General features: G+C 41.5%; 2 protein-coding genes across 7 annotated transcripts in view; one reads left to right on the top strand and one right to left on the bottom strand.

The window, feature by feature from the left end:
* Nucleotides 1-173: 173 nt before the first annotated feature.
* LOC144596459 (uncharacterized) lies at nt 174-23,363 on the bottom strand. 5 transcript variants are annotated; one of them, XM_078404739.1, is made up of 8 exons: nt 23,180-23,363; nt 22,771-22,892; nt 17,063-17,393; nt 12,409-12,540; nt 9,021-9,179; nt 8,812-8,927; nt 4,792-4,897; nt 174-3,858 (listed from the first exon to the last, which is right to left on the bottom strand). In XM_078404739.1, exons 3-8 carry the CDS (start codon nt 17,312-17,314, stop codon nt 3,838-3,840), a joined length of 786 nt encoding a protein of 261 aa, XP_078260865.1. In that variant the 5' UTR covers nt 17,315-17,393; nt 22,771-22,892; nt 23,180-23,363; the 3' UTR covers nt 174-3,837. The 5 variants fall into 5 exon arrangements, with proteins under 5 accessions (XP_078260865.1, XP_078260866.1, XP_078260864.1 ...); XM_078404740.1 differs by lacking the exon at nt 22,771-22,892 and adding an exon at nt 18,303-18,367; XM_078404738.1 differs by lacking the exon at nt 22,771-22,892.
* The window catches only part of sanbr (SANT and BTB domain regulator of CSR), a 54,302-nt gene continuing 53,105 nt past the window's right edge, over nt 22,275-23,471 (top strand). Inside the window, exon 1 of one of the 2 annotated variants that reach the window (XM_078404737.1) lies at nt 22,275-22,452. The gene's annotated coding sequence lies outside the window, so the exon portion shown is untranslated. The remainder of the gene's footprint in view (nt 22,453-23,471) is intronic. The other variant, XM_078404733.1, reaches the window with a different exon arrangement.

Genomic DNA, 23,471 nt, shown 5'->3' with positions numbered 1-23,471 from the left:
ACAAACACAGACTTATCTCCTGGGCAGAGGATTCTAAACTAGAGTGCCCCACTCCCCCACACCAATTCCCCCTTTGTTCTCCCACTGTCCCTCACGGCGCCCCCCCTCCCCCCACGCCGTATCCCCATTGTCTTCCCCTTCCCCCCTCACTCTCATCGACCGCGAGGCTCCACTGTCGCCAAGGCCCATGTTGCCGCCGAAGCTCCCATTGCCGAGTCTCCCGCTGCCACCGCTGAGGCTCCTTCGGCCCAGACAGGCCTCGCCACCTGGCTTGTGGATCGGGCCCACGCGACTCCCCAAGAGACTCTAGCTGAGAGTACTCCCTAGCTCCCGCAATCTATTTGCTGTTAAACTCCTGATCACCTACCTTCTCCTCTTGTTCTCCATGTTGGCTGATATTGTTCACTCATCTCCTTTGGGACTAGGCCTCACCTCTTCAAATCTGCCGTCATCACTCTCCTCAAAAATCCTTCATGTAACCACTGCTGATTTTTCACTTATTTCTTTAATGCGGTGCAAGGTCCTAAATTCATAGAAGTCTTTTCTTGCATCCACCCAGGTAGGTTTTTAGCATTGTCAAAGTTACAACTTACATCCTATGTAACTGTGACAGAGTCAAATCATTCCTCCTTGTCCATGGCCTATTTGAAGTCTTCGCCATGCTTAATCACATCATCCTCCTATGACACCATTCCGACAATATCTAGCAGAGAGGGATTCCAAGTTCTGCTTTCATTAATACCGCCACAATCATCGCCAGAGAATCACCTGCAATGACTAACCTCTTCATATATACTATTATCTATTGTCTTCCAAAAGTCTTGGCAATATTGTACAGAAATGGAGTACGAGTTTTCACATCCGCACTGATAATACTCAACTCTATGTCAACCCAATTTCGCTTGACCCTTCCTCTGTCTCTAAATTATGTCCCTCCAATGTATAGGATTTAATGAATAGACATTTCCTCCAATTAGATACTGGAAAGACCAAAGCCATTGACTTCATCCTCCATCTCAAATTTAACTTCCGAGAAATAGATTCCATCCTTTCAACCATCTATGTGAAAATGAACCAGACTGTTTGCAATATTTGGCCCTTTTAAATCAATGATTGGCTTGAGACTACACTATTACCCAGACTACTATTTCCGCATCTACAATAGTTGACTCCACAATTGCCTTACTTTTAATGCTCTCCCATGTCTTTGCTGCCTCTCGATTCAACTATTCCATTTTATTCCTTGCCTGCCTCCCTTAAAAAGCGTATACAGTGCATTCAGAGAGTATTCAGACCACTTTTCCCACATTTTGCTAGGTTACAGCCTTATTTTAAAATGGATTAAATTCATTTTTTATCATCAATCTACATACTAAAAAAGTGAAAAAAGGTGTTTAGAAATTTTTGCAAAGTAATTAAAAAAACCCTGAAATATCACATTTACATAGGTATTCAGACCCTTTGCTGTGACACTCAAAATTGAGTTTAGGTTCATCCTGTTTCCATTGATTATCCGTGAGATGTTTCTACAATTTCACTGGAGTCCACCAGTGGTAAATTAAATTGATTGAACAGGATTTGGAAAGGCACGCACCTGTCTATATAAGGTCCCACAGTTGACAGTGCATGTCAGAGCAAAAACCAAGCCATGAAGACGAAGGAATTGTCCGTAGACCTCCGAGACAGGATTGTGTTGAGACACAGATCTGGCGAAGGGTATAAAACAATTTCTGCAGCATTGCAGGTCCCGAAGAGCACAGTGGCCTCCGTCATTCTCAAATGGAAGAACTTTGGAACCACCAGGACTCTTCACAGAGCTGGCAGCTCGGCCAAACTGAGCAATCGGGGAAGAAGGGCCTTGGTCAGGGACGTGACGAAGAACCCGATGGTCACTCTGACAGAGCTCCAGAGTTCCTCTGTGAAGATGGGAGAACCTTCCAGAGGACAACTATATCTGTAGCACTCCACCAATCAGGCCTTTATGGTAGAGTGACCACTCCACCAATCAGGCTTTTATGGTAGGAAGCCACTCCTCAGTAAAAGGCACATGACAGCCCGCTTGGAGTTTGTCAAAAGGCACCCAAAGGACTCTCAGACCATGAGAAACAAGATTCTCTGGTCTGATGAAACCAGGATTGAACTCTTTGGCCTGAATGCCAAGCGCCACCGCTCATCACCTGGCCAATACCATACCTACGGTGAAGCATGGTGGTGGCAGCATCATGCTGTGGGGATGTTTTTCAGCGGCAGGAACTGGGAGACTAATCAGGATCGAGGGAAAGATGAACGGAGCAAAGTACAGAGAGATCCTTGATGAAAACCTGCTCCAGAGCGTTCTGGACCTGACTGTGGTGTAAGTTCACCTTCCAACAGGACAACAACCCTAAGCGACACGGCCAAGACAACACAGGAGTGGCTTCGTGACAAGTCTGTGAATGTTCTTGAGTGGCCCAGCCAGAGCCCAGACTTCAACCCAATCGAACATCTCTGGAGGGACCTGAAAATAGCTGTGCAACGACGCTCCCCATACAACCTGACAGAGCTTGAGAGGATCTGCAGAGAAGAATGGGAGAAATGACCCAAATACAGGTGTGCCAAGCTTGTAGCGTCATACCCAAGAAGACTTGAGGCTGTAATCGCTGCCAAAGGTGCCTCAACAAAGTACTGAGTAAAGGGTCTGAAAACTTATGTAAATGTGATATTTCAGTTATTTCTTTTTAATTACTTTGCAAACATTTCTAAACACCTGTTTTCGCTTTTTTATTATGGGGTATTGTGTGTAGATTGATGATTCAATTTTTTTTAAATCCATTTTAAAATAAGTCTGTAACATAGTAAAATGTGGAAAAAGTGAAGGGGTCTGGATACTTTGTGAATGCACTGTACATGGACACTTAGAACTCAATGGCCTATGTCCTGACTCTCAAGTCTAATTCACTGAATACCTCTTTCCTCTTGCAATTGTGGTGAGTAACCAAGCCCCCATTTTGAAGTTTTCACTCTTGTTTTCAGATCTCTCAAAGCCCTTGTTCCTTCCAATTTTAAAATGTTCTCCAGCCTTAAAATCATTAAGATTTTTCTACTCCATTCTGTCATCCAAAAATAGCTCTGCAGATGTTGATTTACACTGAAGATAGACAGAAAATGCTGGAGGCAACATCTCAGGATAGAAGAAATGTGAAATGTCTCCTTCTCTCCAGAGATGCTGCCTGTCCTGCTAAGTTACTCCAGCATTTTCCGTCTATCTTCCATCACAGGTGTCTGTGGCTTCAGCTGCCAAGGCCTCAGCTCTGGGGTACTCCACCTCTTCATTTTAAGATAGTCCTTCAAGAATTTAATTTTTTAACTACTTTGAGGGGTAAGTTAAATGTATATCAATACATCTGCATACTTAATGGTTTATGTTGGGGTCGGGGCATTGTTCCCTTACTTGTCTTCCACCTTATGCATACGTCTAGCCTTTTAATCTCCCTTTTATGGCCTAGCCTTGGATCTTCTACTCTATGATCTCATTGTGCCTTGGTGTCACAGTTTGCTCTATATATATTTTAAGTGCCTCAGAACATGTTATAGTCCTGTAGATAAAAACAAGTTGTTTAGTTTTATTGTGAGATAAATTAAGTGCCCTCAAGAACAAAATGAGATCAATATAATTTAGTGGTGCGGACTTTCACTTTGGTTTGAAAATACAGTGACAATGTGAAGACAATTTATTCATTTTTGTTCCAATGTACTTGCTGCAAACTCTGCTCTTCAAAGCTTCGGAAGATTTTGTGTAGTTCGTCATATTTTTCTTTAAATCTTACTGGTAAGGTTGTCTCCCAGTTTCAATGTCAATCACCTGCAGTTTTTACAATCCTAAAGAAAACCAACAACCTGCATAATTATTTACAACTTGATGCAGTAGCAACATTAAAGTTTCACTGATTTGCAAAACATACAAGCAACAATCTATTATTTATCTAATTTTCTCTTTTCCACCATTATTATTGTTCAATCCTAGTTCACTCTTTGGCCATTCATGCACAAGACTACAGCAGGCGTGTGACATTGACTCCAGTCCTTGGGGCATTGCAGTTGATCCTTTTCCTATCATATATAATTTCCTGTAGGATTTTTAAAAACTCATTGTGCTATTTATCTAATTTTCTGACCGGTTTCATTCTGTCTATCCCATTGGGATATGGTCCCCCAGAGAGACTCGCAATTGTTCTGTATTAACAACATCCATTCACTTCATTGTTATATTCTATCTTTCTATTTGTTAGTATACAAAGCCTAGGATTCATGGAAGGACCAAAGACATTGTTAAAAATTAAAGATAAAACTGGAAAAACACAGCAGTCAGGCAGCATATGTTTTATCCAGAAACATTGACCTGGAGGTAAGCGGGATATTGGTGTTCCTGACAAGGTCAGCGTTTAATGCCCATCCATCCCTCAAACACAGGTAAACTGAAAGGACTACTTTAATTTGCCATCATCTCTGACACAGATATTGCAGCTTGAAGGGCTGTTCCTTTAGGTACTGTTCCATGTTCATCACTTATTGCGAACAGCATACACCTGCTTATCTTGCTTTGATCCTTTATATGAAATTCCGAGACACAGAGATTTCAGGAACATCCTCTACTTCACTGATGGCAAAGCTGACCATGTGTGGATGAAACCTGATGCATTTCAACTGTCTTAAGCAGCCCTGATTAAGGGTTTGACATTACAGGATCAATAATGAGAAGACCCATTTTGAAAAATACAATAAAAGAGCTGATAATATCCATCATTAAGTTACCTTCTTGAATGATTGGTGCAACTTAAGTTTTTTCTGAAGTGCACTTGCTTCCTCTGTTAATCGTATTACTTCCTTTTTTAGTTCATGCAATTGTTGCTGACGTTCCCTTCAGAGATCAGGAAAACATCGCAGTAAATATTTACAATTTACTTAATTGGGCTAGTATCTCATTCAAAAAATCTTCAAAAGTGACTCAAACAGAAATAGAGCCCAAAGCTGTGGAAGAGCTTATATGATTGGTGCAGTATATCCCACATATCCATTTTCCAAGTCTCCACAATATTCTTGTGCAGCTTTTCCTTTTCCTTTTTTTTAAACTAAAAGACACACAAGAATATACTAAGTATAGCTGCAAAGTGTTTATCCTGGTTTTTCCGATGTCCTTATAATGAAATTCATAGCCATCAAGATGTTGCACTGCATTCATCACAAAAATATTAGCCAGCAAGCCCAACTAGTAGTTAAGATGGCAAGTGGTATTTAGGCCTCCATTGCAAAGAGTCTAGAATTTAAGAATAGGGAGGTTTTGGTGCAGTTGTGTGGATTGTTAGTGAGGCCACATTTTGAATTCTTTGCACAGTTTTGGTTCCCTTACCTAAAACAAATGTAGTGTCATGGAAAGCAGAACAAAGGAATTTCACCAGGCTAATCCCTGGGATGAGAAGTTCTCACAAGAGAAGCTGAATAGTTTGGGGTTATTTTGCTTTAAGTGTGGAAGAATGAAGAGTGGCCTTAGTCACATACAAGGTCCTCAGACAGGCATCGCAGGATAGATATTGTACTTTACAGTAGTGAAAGGATTGCAAACAAGTGGATATTGCAGCAAAACAAGGGCCATTCATTTAAAACTGAGGCCCTTAGTAATCAACCTGAAACATTAACTCTGCTTGTCTTTTCAAATAAGCTGCCTGACCTACGAGATGGATAAAGCATTTTCTGTTTTCATTACTGAAAAAACTCAATAGTTTTTGTACAAATGTTACTAAAATTTATCAGTCAGTTTATTTATTAAAACTACCAGTTGTAAAAGGAGTGCAAAAAGCAAGGACTGGCCATTTTATGCAAAAATTCTAAGATGGCAAAACATACTAACAAAGTACTTAGGATTTTGGATTTTATAAACAGATTGAGTGTACTAAAGCGAAGCCTATATAAAACTAAAGATAGACACAATTTGCTGGACTAATTCAGCGAGTCAGGCAGCATCTCTGGAGAAAGGATGGGTGACGTTTTGTGTTGGAATCCATCTTCAGATTGAAGAAGGGTTCCGACCCGAAACGTCACCATCATTTACTCCAGAGACCCGCTGAGTTACTCCAGCACTTTGGGTCAATCTTCGGTGTAAACCAGCATCTGCAGTTGATTTCTACACACCTATGTAAAATTAAGTTGCCTGATATATTGTATCCAGTTCCAGTCACCACACTTTAGACTTGAATATTCTAAAGAGATTTAACTCCAATGATTTCATGAAGAAATCAAATAGGTTTACAGAAAAAAAACAGGGTTACTTCCACAGAGTCCGAAGAAGGGTCTCGACCCGAAACGTCACCCATTCCTTCCGTCCCAAGATGCTGCCTGACCCGCGGAGTTACTCCAGAATGTAGTGTCTTACTTCCACAGATCTACACTCACGATTGGGTAATTCTCCCAAAGGAAGTAAAAATTGACACCAGGGTGCTTCTGATGTTTTTTTACCAGTGGGCCTATGACTGAAGTAATAGTTGAGTAGGAACATACCACTGGGCTGCAAGCTGCCCAAGCAATAGTTGACATGCTGTCCAATGACCATATAGTGCACCCATTAGAATTTATTATGCTAAACAAGGGGCAGTCATCTTGCACCTGTTTAGCGATGGTAAAAGTCATGATGAACTAGGTTCTCAATGTAATACCCTTCAACTTGCTAATTTTTGACTACTGTAGGAAGATTAAAAAATATAGCCAAACATTGATTAAATAGAGTGAACACGTGTTAAACAGACCATAGGGTGGTGTCCATTTGAATGGTGTCCGTTATTGCCGATTGACCACTATAACCGAATAAAATATCATTGTTTATAGTTGAAACAAAGAACTACAGATGATGTTTAATACATAGACACAAAGTGCTGAAGTCACTCAGTGGGTCAGGCAACATCTTTAGAGACCAAGGATAGGTGATGTCGGGACCCTTCTTCAGACTGATTCTGTCTGTTGGGTTAGATAGAAAACATAGAAAAATAGGTGCAGGAGTAGGCCATTCGGCCCTTCGAGCCTGCACCGCCATTCAATATGATCATGGCTAATCATCCAACTCAGTATCCCGTATCTGCCTTCTCTCCATACCCCCTGATCCCTTTAGCCACAAGGGCCACATCTAACTCCCTCTTAAATATAGCCAATGAACTGGCCTCAACTACCTTCTGTGGCAGAGAATTCCACAGATTCACCACTCTCTGTGTGAAAAAAAACTTTCTCATCTCGGTCCTAAAAGACTTCCCCCTTATCCTTAAACTGTGACCCCTTGTTCTGGACTTCCCCAACACCGGGAACAAACTTCCTGCATCTAGCCTGTCCAACCCCTTAAGAATTTTGTAAGTTTCTATAAGATCCCCCCTCAATCTTCTAAATTCCAGCGAGTACAAGCCGAATCTATCAAGTCTTTCTTCATATGAAAGTCCTGCCATCCCAGGAATCAATCTGGTGAACCTTCTCTGTACTCCCTCTATGGCAAGAATGTCTTTCCTCAGATTAGGAGACCAAAACTGTACGCAATACTCCAGGTGTGGTCTCACCAATGCCCTGTACAACTGCAGCAGAACCTCCCTGCTCCTATACTCAAATCCCCTCGCTATGAATGCTAACATAACATTCGCTTTCTTCACTGCCTGCTGCACCTGCATGCCTACTTTCAATGACTGGTGTACCACGTCACCCAGGTCTCGTTGCATCTCCCCTTCGCCTAATCGGCCACCATTCAGGTAATAGTCTGCTTTCCTGTTCTTGCCACCAAAGTGGATAACCTCACATTTACTCCAGCACTTTGTTTCGTTTTATCCTTAAACCTAGGCGCCAATTCCGATAGTCTGCACCAGCGAGCCCTTCTTCGCCAGCTACTGCATGTCCAGTTGACGCGGCTGTTGTTGTGGCTCATGTTGTAGCCCCTGACCATCAGCTCTTTCTTCAGGCAGCTCCCTGCTCCACCATTGCCTCCTCCTCCTCCTTCCCACCATGCTTTGACCGCTCTGCTGTTCCATCCTCCACTGCCACCTCCTCATTCTCCCACGTAGTCACTGACATCTTCCAAGGTGGAGTATATCAGTGACTCCAAGGTGGAATATATCAGTGATGGAGCGGGGTGGGAGAAGAGGCCGACTGGACAGAGCAATGGGAGAAGGTTAGGGAGGTGTTAGTAGACTGGGAGCGAACAAAGCGACGGTCGACAGGAAGAACCGGTGGCTGCTGACAGGGGAAGGAGTCCCCACAGTTACCAAGTGCGTCCTGTCGGTGGCGGCAGCCTGAAGAAAATGCTGTCGTTAGGGCCTACGATGTGAGCCGCAACAACAACTGTGTCAACCGGGCCATGCAGTAGGTGAAGGAGGGCTTGCGTGCACCTTGTGAGCCAATGTTGTTGGAAGCTGGGGTTGTAAACCGCTGGAGAGGGCAAGCCAGGGGTGGCATCGGCAGGTCTGTCCAATACAACCAAAATCCGTTATAAAGGGGTCCGTTCAAAATGAGGGTTTACTGTATATCACGTGGTGTAAGTACACAAAGTTAAGAGTCTTAATCAAATTCTGAACTTTGTTGGTGTCATTGAGGAGATGTTGCAACTGTTTTGGTATCTGTGACTATATAAACACTATGAGCAAAAGTAGCATTAAATTCAATAGCAATGTATACAACTTTATTACCCTGCTGTAATTTATTGTATAGTCGTGCATACTTAGGGCAGCTATCCAAGGATTGTTAGCAGGAGTGCAGATGAACCCCAGCAACATCTATAAGTACAAATGGGAAAATTTACACATGAATAAATACCAAGATTTTCCTTCTAGAATTTCCGAAACTTGTTGCTTCAATTTTCTGATCTTCTCATCTCTGCATGTGATTTCTGATGAATTTTCTTTTATCACTGTAGCTAATTTTTCTTCATGCTGTATGAAGCAAAACAAACGCTTAGCAAGTTTGGGATGAACTGGATCTTGCATATACTTCTTTAAAAAAAAACTGCTGTGTAAATTACTAACCAACTTATTGAGATGTTCAGTTTTTTCTCCAAATTGCTTTCTAGACTCATAAAGAATCTGCACCTTTTCTGCTACCAAAGATTCAGCTTGTTTTAATCTTTCTTCTGTCTGTTCATGGGATTGTTGTTCTTTTTTAACTAACTGACTATATTCAGAATCCTGTGGAAAAAAATATTAACAGACATTTATTTCTAAAGAATATCTCCACAAAAGTTTAGCATTACTATTGGTATATTATGTCTGTACAATGTAAATTGTGCTCATTCGTTTCTTTATTGTGAAGTATTTTTTTAATGATCTTCCTTGATTTTATCCTTTAATTCTTCCCAGTCCCCTGGATAATAATTCATTTCCGCCTGTACCTCTACAAATGAACATTCTGCTCTCTAGTGTTTCGATGAATATTGGCAGTTGAAGATTAGAGATATCACAATTGAGTCTGACTTAACCTTACACATCTAATTCACCAAGAGGGATTAACTGCTTATAATGAACACTGGAAACCCTGGCCCTTTTAACCTATTCCGACTAGCGTAAAATCCCCAAATCAATGATAATACCGTATAATGAACAAGAGCTTTGATTTATTAAATATACACATTCAAAAAAAATTAACCCATGATTCTTCAGAGTCTAATTGAATTTGTACATACTTCAGCATTCTATGCATTTACACATTAAACCATCAGGATAAGCCTCAATGCTGCTTTTATTTGTCTAATTAAAATGATGACAGAACAGTACAGCATGAAGAGCTTTCTTCTTTACTACAATCAGGTAACCTTTTATCTCCATCAAATTAAGTCGAAGTAGGGAGAGTGTTCATGATAATGCACCAATATCACAGCAGTCCTTCCTGAAATCCTCTTAAACTGTGGATTCTTTGCATCCTTCTACCTCTGTAGAGTTTAACAGAATGAGAGTCAACTTCTGTGAAGCATTTCTAGCAGGTTTTACAGTATTGGTGTAAGAAGGATGTTTATGTTGGCTAAAGAATTGAGAACTGTAGCAAAATAATTAGTTCTTAATTCAGTGGTGAATCATTAGAATTCTCTAACCTGGAAGGCTGCAGTTGCTGAGCCATGGAATACATTCAAAATGGAGATCAATAGATTTCGGCATTTCAAAGAAATCAGGGAATATAGATTATTGAAGAGCAATGGTGTTTAGGTGAAAGGTCAGCCATTTAATGTACCACCAAGCATGAGAGGCCAATTGATCTACCACTGTTCTTATTTCTTGCGTTCTTAATTAGACACAAATCTGAAAAAGTAGGAGATTTAGTAGGAGAAAGTAGGAAAAAGTAGGAGAACTTATGTTGTTCTCCATAAGACATGTATATCTCTGTAGATCTGTCCTGGGTCCAGCACATCGATGCAACCACATGGAAAGCATATCAACACCTACTTTCTTAGAAGATTAAGAAGATTTGGTATGCTAACAATACTCCATCAAATTTCTCCAGGTGTACGGTAGAGAGAATTCTGCATCACGGCCTGGTTTGGCAACTCAAACGCTCAGGCCAAAGAGAGTAGACCAAAAGGTGGTAGACTGCTCAGTCATAGGTATTGATCTCTTCTCCATCAAAGGGATTTATTGGAGGCATTGCCTCAAAAAGGTAGCCAAAATCATCAAAGACCCACACCACCCTGGCCATGCTCTCATTTTGGTACTACTATCAGAAAGAAGATACAGGAAATTAAAAACAGTGACCACCAGGTTCAAGAATAGCTTCTTTCCAGCAATCATCGTGCTCTTGACACGACGCAACACTAATCTCAGCAACCATGATCTTCTATGGACTGTGTCTTTGAATACGCTATGGACTTCAGTTTTTGCATTTTTATGGTTACTACTTTATTGTATTTTTGATTATTATATATTATCTCTGCGTTATTGCATTTATGGGCCTGTTAACCTGCAGCAAGTGAGAATTCCATTGTTCTGTTGAACACTCTTGACCCTTGAAACCTGTTCTGCCCTTCATGTCTGTTCTTCCATTTCAATGCAATCTTCTGGTCCTATTCCCATATCCTTTGATTCCTTAATATCCAGCAATCCATCAATCGGTTCTGATTGAACCGCCACAACCCTCTGCGTTAAGAAAGATTATATCCTCTTGAAGCTTCTAACTTATTACTCATAATCTCATCTAATTTAGAATCATCAGCAAAACTTGATACATGACATTTTCTCTTCTCAGACAAATCCTTGAAAGGACCTGGGTAAAGCTGTACACAAATCAATGAAAGTTAATGTGCAGGTACAGTGAACAGCAGTTTGTTCATCTTGATTGCGAACAAGTCTAAAGATGTCTAAATGCACTTATATAGAGCCCTTGAGCAAATGCACTTGGAATAATGTTTACAGGTCTAGCTTCTCTATCATTGGAGGGAATGTAACAAAGCTTCATCCAATTTGCACCTGAAGAGGGTAGGTGATTGAGTTGGGGGTATCCTATAGAGCAGCATTAAGCATCCTGGGATATACTCTCTGGAGTTTAGAGAATGAAAAATGACCTAATTGAAACATAGAACTTTTACAAGACTTAACGGGGCAGTTTTGGGGGTGATGTTTCCCCAGGTTGAGGTGTCTAGACTAAAGCAGGGGAGTCATCATTTCAAAATATAGAGTTGGGTCAGTGAAAGAAAGAAATGTCTTACAGCCACCTGGCAGTGAATCTTTGACATGCTCTATTCTAAGGGGCTATGGAGATTCAACTGCTAACTAAGCAAATTCATGGCAGTGACGAATTGACATAATCAAGAAGGAAAATGCAAGAACGCATGGGGACGTGATTGAGATATATAAAATGATGAAGGATGTAAGTTGGGAACATTTCCCCTTATCAAAGATGAATAAAACTACACAACAATATTTAGGGTAAGGGGAAGGAGATTCACAAAGAATCTGAAGTGAATCTTTTCACCCAAATCATGATGAGTACTTGGAATGCACTGGTGGATAGAATGATAGAAGCAGAGTTACAGACAACATTCAAAAAAAGTATCCAGCCAATCACTTGATTTACTTTGGTGTAGAAGATTATGGGCCAAGTGCTGTAAAATTGGACTAATACATAGAGGTTTTCACTGATTAGCATTGATGTGGTGGGCCAAATGACTAATTTCCATGTTGTATGATTCAATTAGTCTATTACGATGGAAAATAGAGATTCTTAATAAATGTTTCAGTCTGTCTTTTGTAGATAAAGCAAAAGTGTGCAAAGCATTGGACAGCATCTTTGTCATTTTTGAGGTAGATAAAATACTGGATCCAGATGAAATGGACCCCAGGGCTATTAAAGATACAAGGAAAGAAAATGGAGGCTCTGGCTATATGTTTCCCGTTGTTTCTAGCATTGATAATGTTACTATTTGGCACTTACCTTCTGTTGCATTAACTTATTGATACTGTTTATCGTTACTTCTTTTTCTTTTAGTTGAGTTTTTAGCTGAGCATTTTCTTTTTCCAACATTCTGATTCTTTCCGTCAATTGTTTTTGATCATACATGGGAGCCTGCCAATACATACATACATGACTGGTTCACAATTTTCAGATGATTAGGATTTATGAAAGAAAAACATTCTGAATAAACATTTAAATGCCACCATGCCCCGAAGAAATCAATCACTTTTGTCAAAGCTGGAGAGAAGCCTCGCCCACAACCAAAAACAAGGGTGGGCCTCTTCTACACGGCCACTGACTGGCAGCTGCATGTTGATCTGGGCAAACAGCTGAAATGTCCGCAGCACATCACAGCAACATCACTCCGGCCAGACATGATCATCACCTCCGAAGTGACAAAACAGCTGATCATTCTGGAGCTGACAGTGCCCTGGGAAGAGCGTATGGAAGAAGCTAATGAAAGGAAACGCGCAAAGTATCAGGAGCTGGTGGAGATGTGCCGGCACAGAGGCTGGAAGACACGCTATGAACCCATAGAGGTGGGCTGCAGAGGCTTTGCAGGACGCTCACTCTGCAAAGTCCTCAACCAGTTGGGCATTACGGGGCTGGCAAAGAAGAGGGCCATTCAATCCGCAAGCGAAGCCGCAGAGAAAGCCACTAGATGGCTTTGGATTAAGAGGGCTGATCCGTGGGCAGTTGCTGCTGGGACGCAAGTCGGGGCCTGATCAACCCCGGCTGGGTCGCCTGGGCGAGGGTCTCTGATGTTGTGAGACCTGAAACACCCCATGACCCCAGGTCACATCCCTGAGGATGCGTCCCAGTGCATCCCGAAGATGTATCTTGCACACAAGGTTTATAAATATAACTTCCAGGTTAATAATTATGTACTACTGAAGTCATGTTGATGTTTTCCCAAATAATACTTGGTACATTTCACAGAATTGTCAGCACTGAATTAATTAATTCCACTTTATATTATTTCATATTTAATAATTGCAAATGTTGATCCAGTTAACCTCAAACTATGATGGTGTTTCATTAGGCACATACTGTAAGTAAAGCATTCAAGTCCCACTAAATATTATTGAGAAAGTATTTCTCTATCCTGCTTTGTGGTAATTCCAAATACTTCCCATTGAAATTGATTCACCCACAATTTTTCAGTAGCTTTTCAAAACTTGTCAAAACATTAAGAACCATTGTTATGGGAGAAAATTTGATACCGGCCATTTAGACTGCCCATGTGGACTCACATCCATTTCTCCTCTACCACCTATATTCCTTTCCAGAGTCATACAGCATGGAAACAGGCCCTTTGGCCCAACTTGCCCGCACTGACCAACATGTCCCATATACACTAGTCCCACCTGCCTATGTTTTGCCCATATCCCTCTAAACCTATCCTATCCATGTACCTGTCTAAATGTTTCTTAAACATTGAAATAGTACGTGCCTCAACCACCTCCTCCAGTAGCTCATTCCATACACACACCACCCTTTGTGTAAAAAAGTTACCCCTCATGATCCTATTAAATCTTTCCCCCCTCACCTTAAACCTAGGCCCTCTGGTTCTCGATTCCCCAACTCTCGGCAAAAGACTGTGCATTTACCCGATCTATTCCCCTCATGATTTTGTACACTATGTACACTTGTACATTTTGTACACCCCTCATCCTCCTGTGCTCCAAGGACTAAAGTCCTAAAGCCTGCTCAACCTCTCCCTATAGCTCAGGCCGTCATGTCCTGACAACATCTACATAAATCTTTGCTGCACCCTTTCCAGCTTGACAACATCTTTCCTATAAGATGGTTATCAAAACTGAACACAATACTCTAAATGCATCCTTGCCAACATCTTATATAACTGTAACACGACCTCCCATCTTCTACACTCAATACTCTGACTGATGAAGGCCAATGTGCGGAAAGCCATTTTGACCACCCTATCTACCTGTGACGCCACATTCAAGATCCCTCTGCTCTACAATACTACTCAGAGCCCTACCCATGTTAGACTTTCCAAAATGCAACACCTCACATTTCTCTGTATTAAATTCCATCAATCATTCCACAGCCCACCTGAGCAACAAATGAAGATCCTGCTGCAATTTTTGACTGCCAGCTTCACTCTTTGCAATATCACCCACTTTCTCTGGCTTCATAATTCACATCTCTTCTATCTTTATCTCACACATCCCACCTTTTGCCTTCACCTCTGTCCTTTGTCCAACCTGCTTATAAAAAAATCCTCTCACCTGTCTCCACCTATCACTCATCAGATACCATCCTGCCCCTCCACTCTTCCAGCTTTGTCCCCAACCCCCCCCAACTACAATCAGTCTGAAGGAGGATCCTGATCCGAACTGTCACCTATGTTCTCCAGAGATGTTGCCTGACCCACATTGAGCTACTCCAGCACCATGTGTCTTTTAAAATTAAAATTATGTAATTACTGTAGGAATTTTGTGGAAATTAATTTGTAGTTGTTCGAACCTCTGCAGGAACTCACGAGGGGGAGCAAACAATGGTGAGATAAAGTAGTGTGGGGGGAAGAACAAACTCAGCTACAGTAAATCTTCTTGATATCAGACCACAGGTGGGGAGATGGAGTCCGTTATTGCTGATTGTCTGCTATAACTGAGTGAGGGAGGTAAATATTACCTAGTTCAATCCAAGGCCAGGTGGGAAGAAGGGAGGCGGGGGGGGGGGGGGGGGAGTTACGAACAGGAATTCACAGGGCGGGAAGGTGCAGAGGCCCTGGTCCCACACATAGTTTGCCAGGGACGGGCCCGGCACTCACGCCACCTTCATGCTGCTTGTTCTCTCTGCTCCCGCAACCACAAGCAAGCCGCATGCCACCAGCTCACTGGGTGACCTGCAGGAAGTGGGCGCCATTACCAGGTGACTGAGGCATGAGTTTCTAAGTTGACACGAGAGCAGTGGCGCATGCTGCGCCTGCATCCAACACCCCGGGACCTCGTATTGTGGCAGCCGCTGCAAAGCCGTGCCCAATGCAACGCTCGTTGAGAATGTTTTACTGCTTGCTCTCTCCCTGCTGCTGCCTTTCCGCTGCCCAACGCTGTGCCGTGTGCCACTCCGCCAGTTGTTACCATAAACATACACCTCGGTCCACTATAACCAAAATCTGTTATATGGAGGTCTGTAATAGCGAAGGTTTACTGCATTTGCTAAAATCAATCAAGCACTGACATCCTCTCAGCTCTAAGATTCCCAGATTTGAATTAACCCTTCCACGTACTGTAATAATGAGAGAGGGTACTAGACACCAGTAGTAACACAAAAACTTGGAGAAAGAATGAGATCAGTTGCACCTCCTCTAAACTCATCTACGGCATCTGGTGCTCCCAGTGTAGCCTCCTTTACATCGGTGACACCAAGCATAGGCTAGGGAGCCATTTCACTGAACACACGCTCAGTCTGCCAAGGCCTGCTGGATCTCCCAGATGCTAACTGTTTAACTTCCCCACCCAGTATGACCTGGGCCTCCTCCATTGTCAGAGTGAAGCCACACGTAAACTGGAGAAACTGGAGAAACAGCACCTCATATTCCACATGGGTAGCTTGCAACTCGATGCTATGAACATTGAATTCTCCAATTTTAGGTAACTGACGTACAAACACCAACATGGAAAGTGGAAATCTCAGAACCCATCACACAGATGGAGGCTATAGTTTTACATCCAAACCACAATATAGTGCAACTCTTAGAAACAGGTAAGTTATGAGCAGTATCAGATAATTGACGAGTGAAATGGCAGAGTGATCTATTGCCTGCTGATGAGCAAATACAATCAAGCATAGTGCAGTGAATCCAGCCTCACTGATGGTGAAGGAAGGGAAAACACGAGTGTTTGGAAGAGAGTGGCAAGACGGGAGAAATACTTTGGAGAGGCCAGATGTAGAGTAATTTTATGTGGATGGATCAAAAAAATATTATAATGGAGAAGAGTGCTAAAAGGAGAACAAATCCCAGGGACTAGATTGGTGCAGGTGGGCGAATTAATAACCTTGACAGGGCCCCTTGTTCGGGAAAGAACAGAGTGTAAATATTTATACTGACAGCAGATATGGCTTTGGGGTTGTATATGATTACATAACAGTACGACCATGAAGGGGATATATCATCTCATCTGGAGAACTCGTACAAATTGAGGAATGTATTAAAACCCTGGTAACAGCTGCTACCCTCCCTCAGTTGGGCTGTGACAAAAGGTAAGTGGGCACAAAAAGATAACAGAAGACGGATGGGAAAGGGACAAGTAAATGAGTGTTGCCTCCATAAGTAGAATGACCAAAATGTCAGAGAATATAAAGAACATCCAGCAGTCCGCTCCAGGGAAAGAACAAGTGGGAACATCAGGGACAATCCCTAAAGAAAAATGTATTTCGGGAACATTTTTTCAAAATTATAAATAATATCCGCATTAACAAATGTAACAACAATAATGTAGTGGTCAGAAAAATAGATGGGAAGATCGATCCTGAGCTCAAGAGCAAATATTCAAGAAGATATACTGGCAGATACTAATGAACAGCATTCAACAGAATGTTTGGAGGACACTTGAAGGCAATATTGTTAACAAGTAAGGATATAATGATAATTTAAGCTTACTTTACTTGTAGCATCTTTGGTAGAATGTTCATGTTTTTCACTTCCATATGGAATTCTCTTTAATTGCCCTTTATGTACTTTTATGGCATCAACATTGGTGGTCACTGATTTTGTTTCTGGAATGGGCATGCTTACGCCTGATATTCCTGTAAAACCCAGAGGCTCCTTGATTGATATATTAGGTTCTCCGTGTATATTTTTGTGTTTCAGGCTACCAGTTGATTTTGTTGCACCCAATTTCACTTTGGCCATTGTGAATTTAATGATGGATATTTGTTCACTATTTGCCAAAATAACACCATTAGGCAACGTTCGTCATTACTGATTCTTCCTAAATTGCAAAAAACATCAGGACAATGGACAAAAAAGTAATAACCATTATTATCTGATTTTAACCAGTATTTTGTATTTGAAAAATTATGAAGCTCAACCAAAATACACATGGACTGTTTTGAGACAACACAAATAAAATTAACTTGGAAACCGGGCAACTGGTTCCAAAGTTCCAGAATATTTTGTTTTCATTTAGAGGGTATTTTATCCCAATTTTCGGTTTGTGAGGTTCCATGGAAATGCGTGAATGTTTAAATTAGTAGATGATGACCATTTTTACACCATTGGCAAAGCTGCCACGGTGATGAAGCCACTTAAAATGAATAAGTATGCTAATCAAAATTGAAAAGGTTAACAGAGACAAAGTAATACACTATTTATTTTCAAGAAATTCTTTTGGTTTGCAGATGCTATCATTCAAATCATCAATACAAATGGTTCTAAAATGAATACAGATTACAAAAGAGTGGAGTATCAAAGTATCTAGGTGTTCTTGTGCAGGAAGCACAAAAACATTAACAGGCAGGAGAAGCAAGTAGTTGGACAAGCATTGGCCTGTATTACAAGAATAGGAGAAAAAGAAACAACACGCTTAGTGAGCAAACCATGTTCAAGATGGATACGGAGAAATGAAAGCTTTATTACAAGCAAAGTTAGGATAGAAATCTGGAGACAAGAGACTGCAGATGTTGACACGTGAGCAAAAAAACAAACTGGTGGAGTAATTCAAAGCATAGAAATCAAAAAGTATTGCAATCGAAAGCAAAAAGCAGGTGGAGGTGTAAATTTTGTGTAGGATGAGGTTTGCAGTTAAGATGGAGTCAACTTGAAACATCCATGAACTGATGTTTAAGACAGAACACAAGAAAATAGGAGTAGGCCACCAGCCCCTTCAAACCTGCTTTACCATTCAATGTGATCATGGCTGATCTACGCTGGCCTTAAATCTTCACGGTACTACTTCCACGTATCCTTCAACAGATGTGAAGGGCGAATTAATCCACAAGGTATTTGAAGAATATTGTTGCCTGTGGGATGATTGCTCAAATGATGATAATTATTTTGTTTCTGTATAATCATTACAAGGGATTTTTTTCAGTGTAAAGCTTCTCATGCTATCTTTAGGTTGTGAAATGTTGTTTCTGTAGATGCAACAGAAATAGGAATAAACCATTCAGCTTCTTGTGGCTGCAATGCCATTCAGTAATATAACGAATGATCAATTACCTCGGAGCCACTTGCCCGGACTAACCCTGTGTTTCCTTTAACATCTAAAACTCTACTAATCTCAGCCTTGAATCTACTCAGTGTCTCAGCTGCCACAGCCCCACTGGGTAGTGAATTCAAAAGTCTCATCATCCTCTTGGTGAAGAAATTACTTCTCTGCATTTTTGAATGCATTTTTTACAACAATTACGATGTAACACCAACACAACGTTGCAATTTTATCTGAATGTACTTTAACATTTGAATCTATGGAGTAAAGTTATTGCATTTCCTGCATCCAAACAACTGTCATCTATTATGTTAAATGCCATTTCATCAAATATTCAGTGTGTCAGGCCACATCTGTGGTAAAAGAAACAGAGATGATGTTTCAGGTTGAAGACTCTGCCTGAACTGGGAAAGGGAAAAGAAGCTCATTAAGCTGCCGGGAGGGTGGGGAGTATACAATGTAAACAAAGTTTTCTGGTCAATGAGTGAATGAGCAACTCAAGAGTGAAAACCGTGACAAAGTGATGTAGGAGATGAAAAGTGCAGAATGGGCAAATGTGCCTGGCAGATCAGGCTGCGAATGGCCTCCACTTCCATTTGTTTCTGTTTGTTCAGTTGGAATTGTGGACATTAATCCAGATAGGTGTGCAGTGGGGCATTTTGGGAGGTCCAAAGTAAGAGGGAAGTATGCAGTAAATGGCAAGACCCTTAACAGCATTGACGTATATAGAAGTATCTTGCGGTCTAAGTCCATAGATCCCTGAAAGTGGCATTACAATTAGATAGGAGGTTACAAAAGGTAGACAGTGTACTTTGCTTTGTCAGGTATAGAAACATAGAAAATAGGTGCAGGTGTAGGCTATTCTTTATCCCCATATCCTTTGATTCTGTTAGCCCTAAGAGCGATATCTAACTCTCTCTTGAAAACATCCAGTGAATTGGCCTCCACTGCCTTCTGTGGCAGAGAATTCCACAGAATCACAACTCTCTGGGTGAAAATGGTTCTCCTCATCTCAGTACTAAATGGCCTACCCCTTATTCTTAAACTGGTTCTGGACTCCCCCAACATCGGGAACATTTTTCCTGCATCTAGCCTGTCCAATCCCTTTGGAATTTTAGATGTTTCTTTAAGATCCCCTCTCATCCTTCTAAATTCCAGTGAATATAAGCCCAGTCGACCTATTCTTTCATCATATGTCAGTCCCACCATCCCGGGATTTAACCTGGTGAACGTAAGCTGCACTCCCTAAATAGCCAGAATGTCCTTCCTCATATTAGGAGACCGAAACTGCACACAATACTCCAGGTGTGCTCTTACCAGGACCCTGTACAACTGCAGTAGGACGTCCTTGCTCTTATACTCAAATCCTCTCTTTATGAAGGCCAACATGCCATTTGCTTTCTTCACTGCCTGCTGTACCTGTATGCTTACTTTCAGTGACTGATGTACAAGGACTCCAAGGACTCATTACACCTCCCCTTTTCCTAATCTGACACCATTCAGCTAATAATCTGCCTTCTTGTTCTTGCCACCAAAGTGGATAACCTCACATACTGCATCTACCTTGCATCTGCCCACTCACCCAACCAATCCCACTTACCCTGCTGCCTCATAGAATCCTCCTTGCAGCTCACACTGCCACCCAGCTTTGTGTCATCCGCAAACTTGGATATGTTCCATTTAATTCCTTTGTATAAATTGTTAATATATATTGTAAATAACTGGGGTCCTAGCACTGATCATAGCGGCACCACGCTAGTCATTGCCTGCCATTCTGAAAAGGTCCTGTTAATTCCTACTCTTTGCTTCCTGTCTGTCAACCAGTTCTCTATCCATGTCAATACCCTACCCCCAATCCCATGTGCTCTAATTTTGCACACTAATTTCTTGTGTGGGACTTTTGAAAGTCCAGATACACCACAGCCACTGGCTCTCCCTTACCCATTCTACTTGTTACATCCTCAAAAAATTCCAGATTAGTCAAGCACGATTTCACCTTCATAAATCCATGCTGACTTTGACTGATCCAGTCACTGCTTTCCAAATGTGCTGCTATAACATCTTTAATAATCGACTCAAGCATCCTCCCATCTACCGATGTCAGGCTAACTGGTCTATAATTCCCTGTTTTCTCGCTCCCTCCTTTCTTAAAAAGTGGGGTTACATTAGCTACCCTCCAGTCCACAGGGACGGATCCAGAGTCTATAGAACATTGGAAAATGATCACCAAAGCATCCATGATCTCTCGAGTACTCTGGGATGCAGACCATCAGGCCCTGGGGATTTATCGGCCTTCAATTCCAACAGTTCACCTAGCACCAAAAGAAAAGCTGGAAAGTCATTTTGTAGTTGTTTAAAAGTTTGATGAGGCCACATTTGGAGTATTGTGTGCCATTCCCATTGCTGCATTACAGGAAGATCGTTGAGGCTTTGGATTAATTATTATCACAGATTTAGCATGGATTAGAGGGTATTATCAACAATGTTGGACAAATTTAGATTGTTTTTTGGAGTGTTGAAGGTTGATTCTCCAATTTTTATATTAATGCCCCAATAAAGGTAAATACACCCTGCGCTTTTTTTTAAACCACCTATAGAATTTAGAATAGTACAACATAGGAACAACTCCAATGTTTTTGCCAAACATGATACCAAGTTGCCTGTCCCGCTGAGTAACTCCAGCATTTTGTGTCCATCTTCTGTTTAAACCAGCATCTGCAGTTCCTTCCTACACATACTAAGTTACTTGTCTACTTGTACAATCCGAAAGAAGTATGTAAAACAATGAGAGGCATAGAGTAGATGGTTTCCCCAGGATGGAAATGTGAAATACTAGTGGGCACAGATTTTAGGTGAAAGGAGGAAAATTTTAAAGGAGATTTGTGAGGCAAGTTTATTTCTACAGAGAGTGGTAGGTGACACACTGCAAGTTGAAATTGTGGAAGCGGATACAGTTGTAGCATTTAAAAGGCATTCAGGCAGCGCATGAACAAGCACGGATGGAGAGACACAGACCATGACGAGGCAAATATGATTAGTTTGAATTGGCATCATAGCAAGCACAAATATTGTGGGTTGAAAATCTTGTCCCTATGCTGTACAATTTTATGTTTCAGAGAGAGATTAAAAAAAACAAAATAATGAAGTTAGTCAATATCACTGATGAGTGATATAGACAGGGAAATCAAGTTATCTGGATGAGTATAATGCAATGTTGAGTCCAGAAGGCTGCAACGAGTCTGCAAAGAAAATTAGATGTTGTTCCTCCATCTTGTGTTATTGTCTCTTTATAACATTGCAGGAGGCCACAGACCAATAGAGGAAGTGGGATGGAGAATTAAAGTGCAGAAAACAAGAAGCTCAAGTTGCAAGACAAGTGTCTCATCATCTTTGTTTGCAAGGAAAAATATAATAAGGGGGAACTGGGGGGAATGGAAGAGTGGGAACGTCCTTTAACCTCTTCCCTTCCTACCTTTCAGTGGCCCCAATACACGTGTGTAGGAAAGAACTGCAGACGTCCCAGGTGAAGTAGCGATTCACTTGCACTTCTTCCCATCTTGCAAAACGAGTTTAGTGATCACAATGTGGTCTCCTCCACACTGGAGACACTAAACACAAACTGGCTATTCACTTTGCCAAGTCACCTGCATTCAGACTACGCAGGCAACCCTGAGCCTCCTGCTCCCTGCCACATCAATTATCCATCCCACTCTGAGCTGCTCATGCGGGGACTCTTGCATTGTTCGAACATGGCCCAACACAAGCTTGAAGGATAGCACCTCGCCTTCCATTCTGGTACGTTGCAGCCTTCTGGATTCAATTAAAAAAACTACAGCTTCAGGTAATCTGATTTCTTTGTTTAGATCAGTCGCCCATCTATGACATTGCCACTGGCTCCGTTTTTTCCTTCATTTTTCTCTCTGAAATTAGATTTGCACAGCCTGGCCTGCAGGTCGTGTCTTCCTACTCTGCATTCTTTTGTCTGTTTTCTCATCCTCTGACTTCGTTGACCAGATAACATTCTTTACAGCATAGCCATTCCGGATTTATTCCATCCCCTCTGCCTGCTCTGTACCTTGAAGAACTCCTTCTGAATATAAGGCTCTGCAAACTTAAATGTTATTTCTATTTTTTCTTCGGATAAATTAGCACTTCCTACATTTTCTGTTTTTTTTAATTTTAGATGTCTAACAATTGCACATCCAACACTGCTGCTCTTCACTTCCTCGTTCGTTGCTGAGATTGCGCAGTCTGGGCGTCCGTTGCTAACATCGCAATAATCTAAAAGTGAAGAAGTTTAACGAGACAGCGAGAGCGAAACGATGCGTTTTTATAATTTTAGTAACTGTTAGCGGAATCTGAATGTATTATAGACAGAGAAAATACGAATGTTAAGAAGAGAATGCTAATAGATAAAAATGCTGGAAATGTTTTGTGAGGAGGCGGCGGTTAACAACCGGGTGGGTTATTTACTACTCCAATTGCATTGCATTGCTTAATAGTTGGGTTAAAGAGATTCTCTTAAAATTAGCAGTTTCAATCAGTGAATGGCTCTTGAAATCGTTTACCTGTTTTCTCCTTAAAAGTATCGGTTGGCCTGTATACTTTGGGAACTTTCTACATCTCGGTGCCGAGAGACAGACTTTTTTATAAATAGAATTACTGACCAGCCCCTGTTAATAATAGTAATAATAACCACGGCCCGGCTTTGCGCATTGAGCTGCTCTGGCAGACGGTTGCCTGGGTTACCCGGACGCCGGCATTGCTGCACTGCGGCTCCGGCCCGCAGCGCCAACACGGGGAGGGAGGGGGGGGGGAAGCTAAAGACTGCGACACATTAAACCTCCTCCGCACGTTCCG

Source organism: Rhinoraja longicauda, chromosome 9, assembly GCF_053455715.1.
Source record: "Rhinoraja longicauda isolate Sanriku21f chromosome 9, sRhiLon1.1, whole genome shotgun sequence".
Lineage (NCBI taxonomy): Eukaryota > Metazoa > Chordata > Chondrichthyes > Rajiformes > Arhynchobatidae > Rhinoraja > Rhinoraja longicauda.
The sequence above is the reverse complement of the archived record's forward strand: the minus strand, read 5'-3'. Positions and strand labels throughout refer to the sequence as shown.

Coding starts and splice junctions, on each gene's coding strand:
- LOC144596459 (XM_078404739.1), bottom strand. CDS start 17,314: ATGGCCAAAGTGAAATTGGGTGCAACAAAATCAACTGGTAGCCTGAAA. Junction 8,928..9,020: donor CTGAACATCTCAATAAGTTG/GTTAGTAATTTA, acceptor TGCTTCATACAG/CATGAAGAAAAATTAGCTAC. Junction 3,859..4,791: donor TGCACCAATCATTCAAGAAG/GTAACTTAATGA, acceptor GGTTTTCTTTAG/GATTGTAAAAACTGCAGGTG.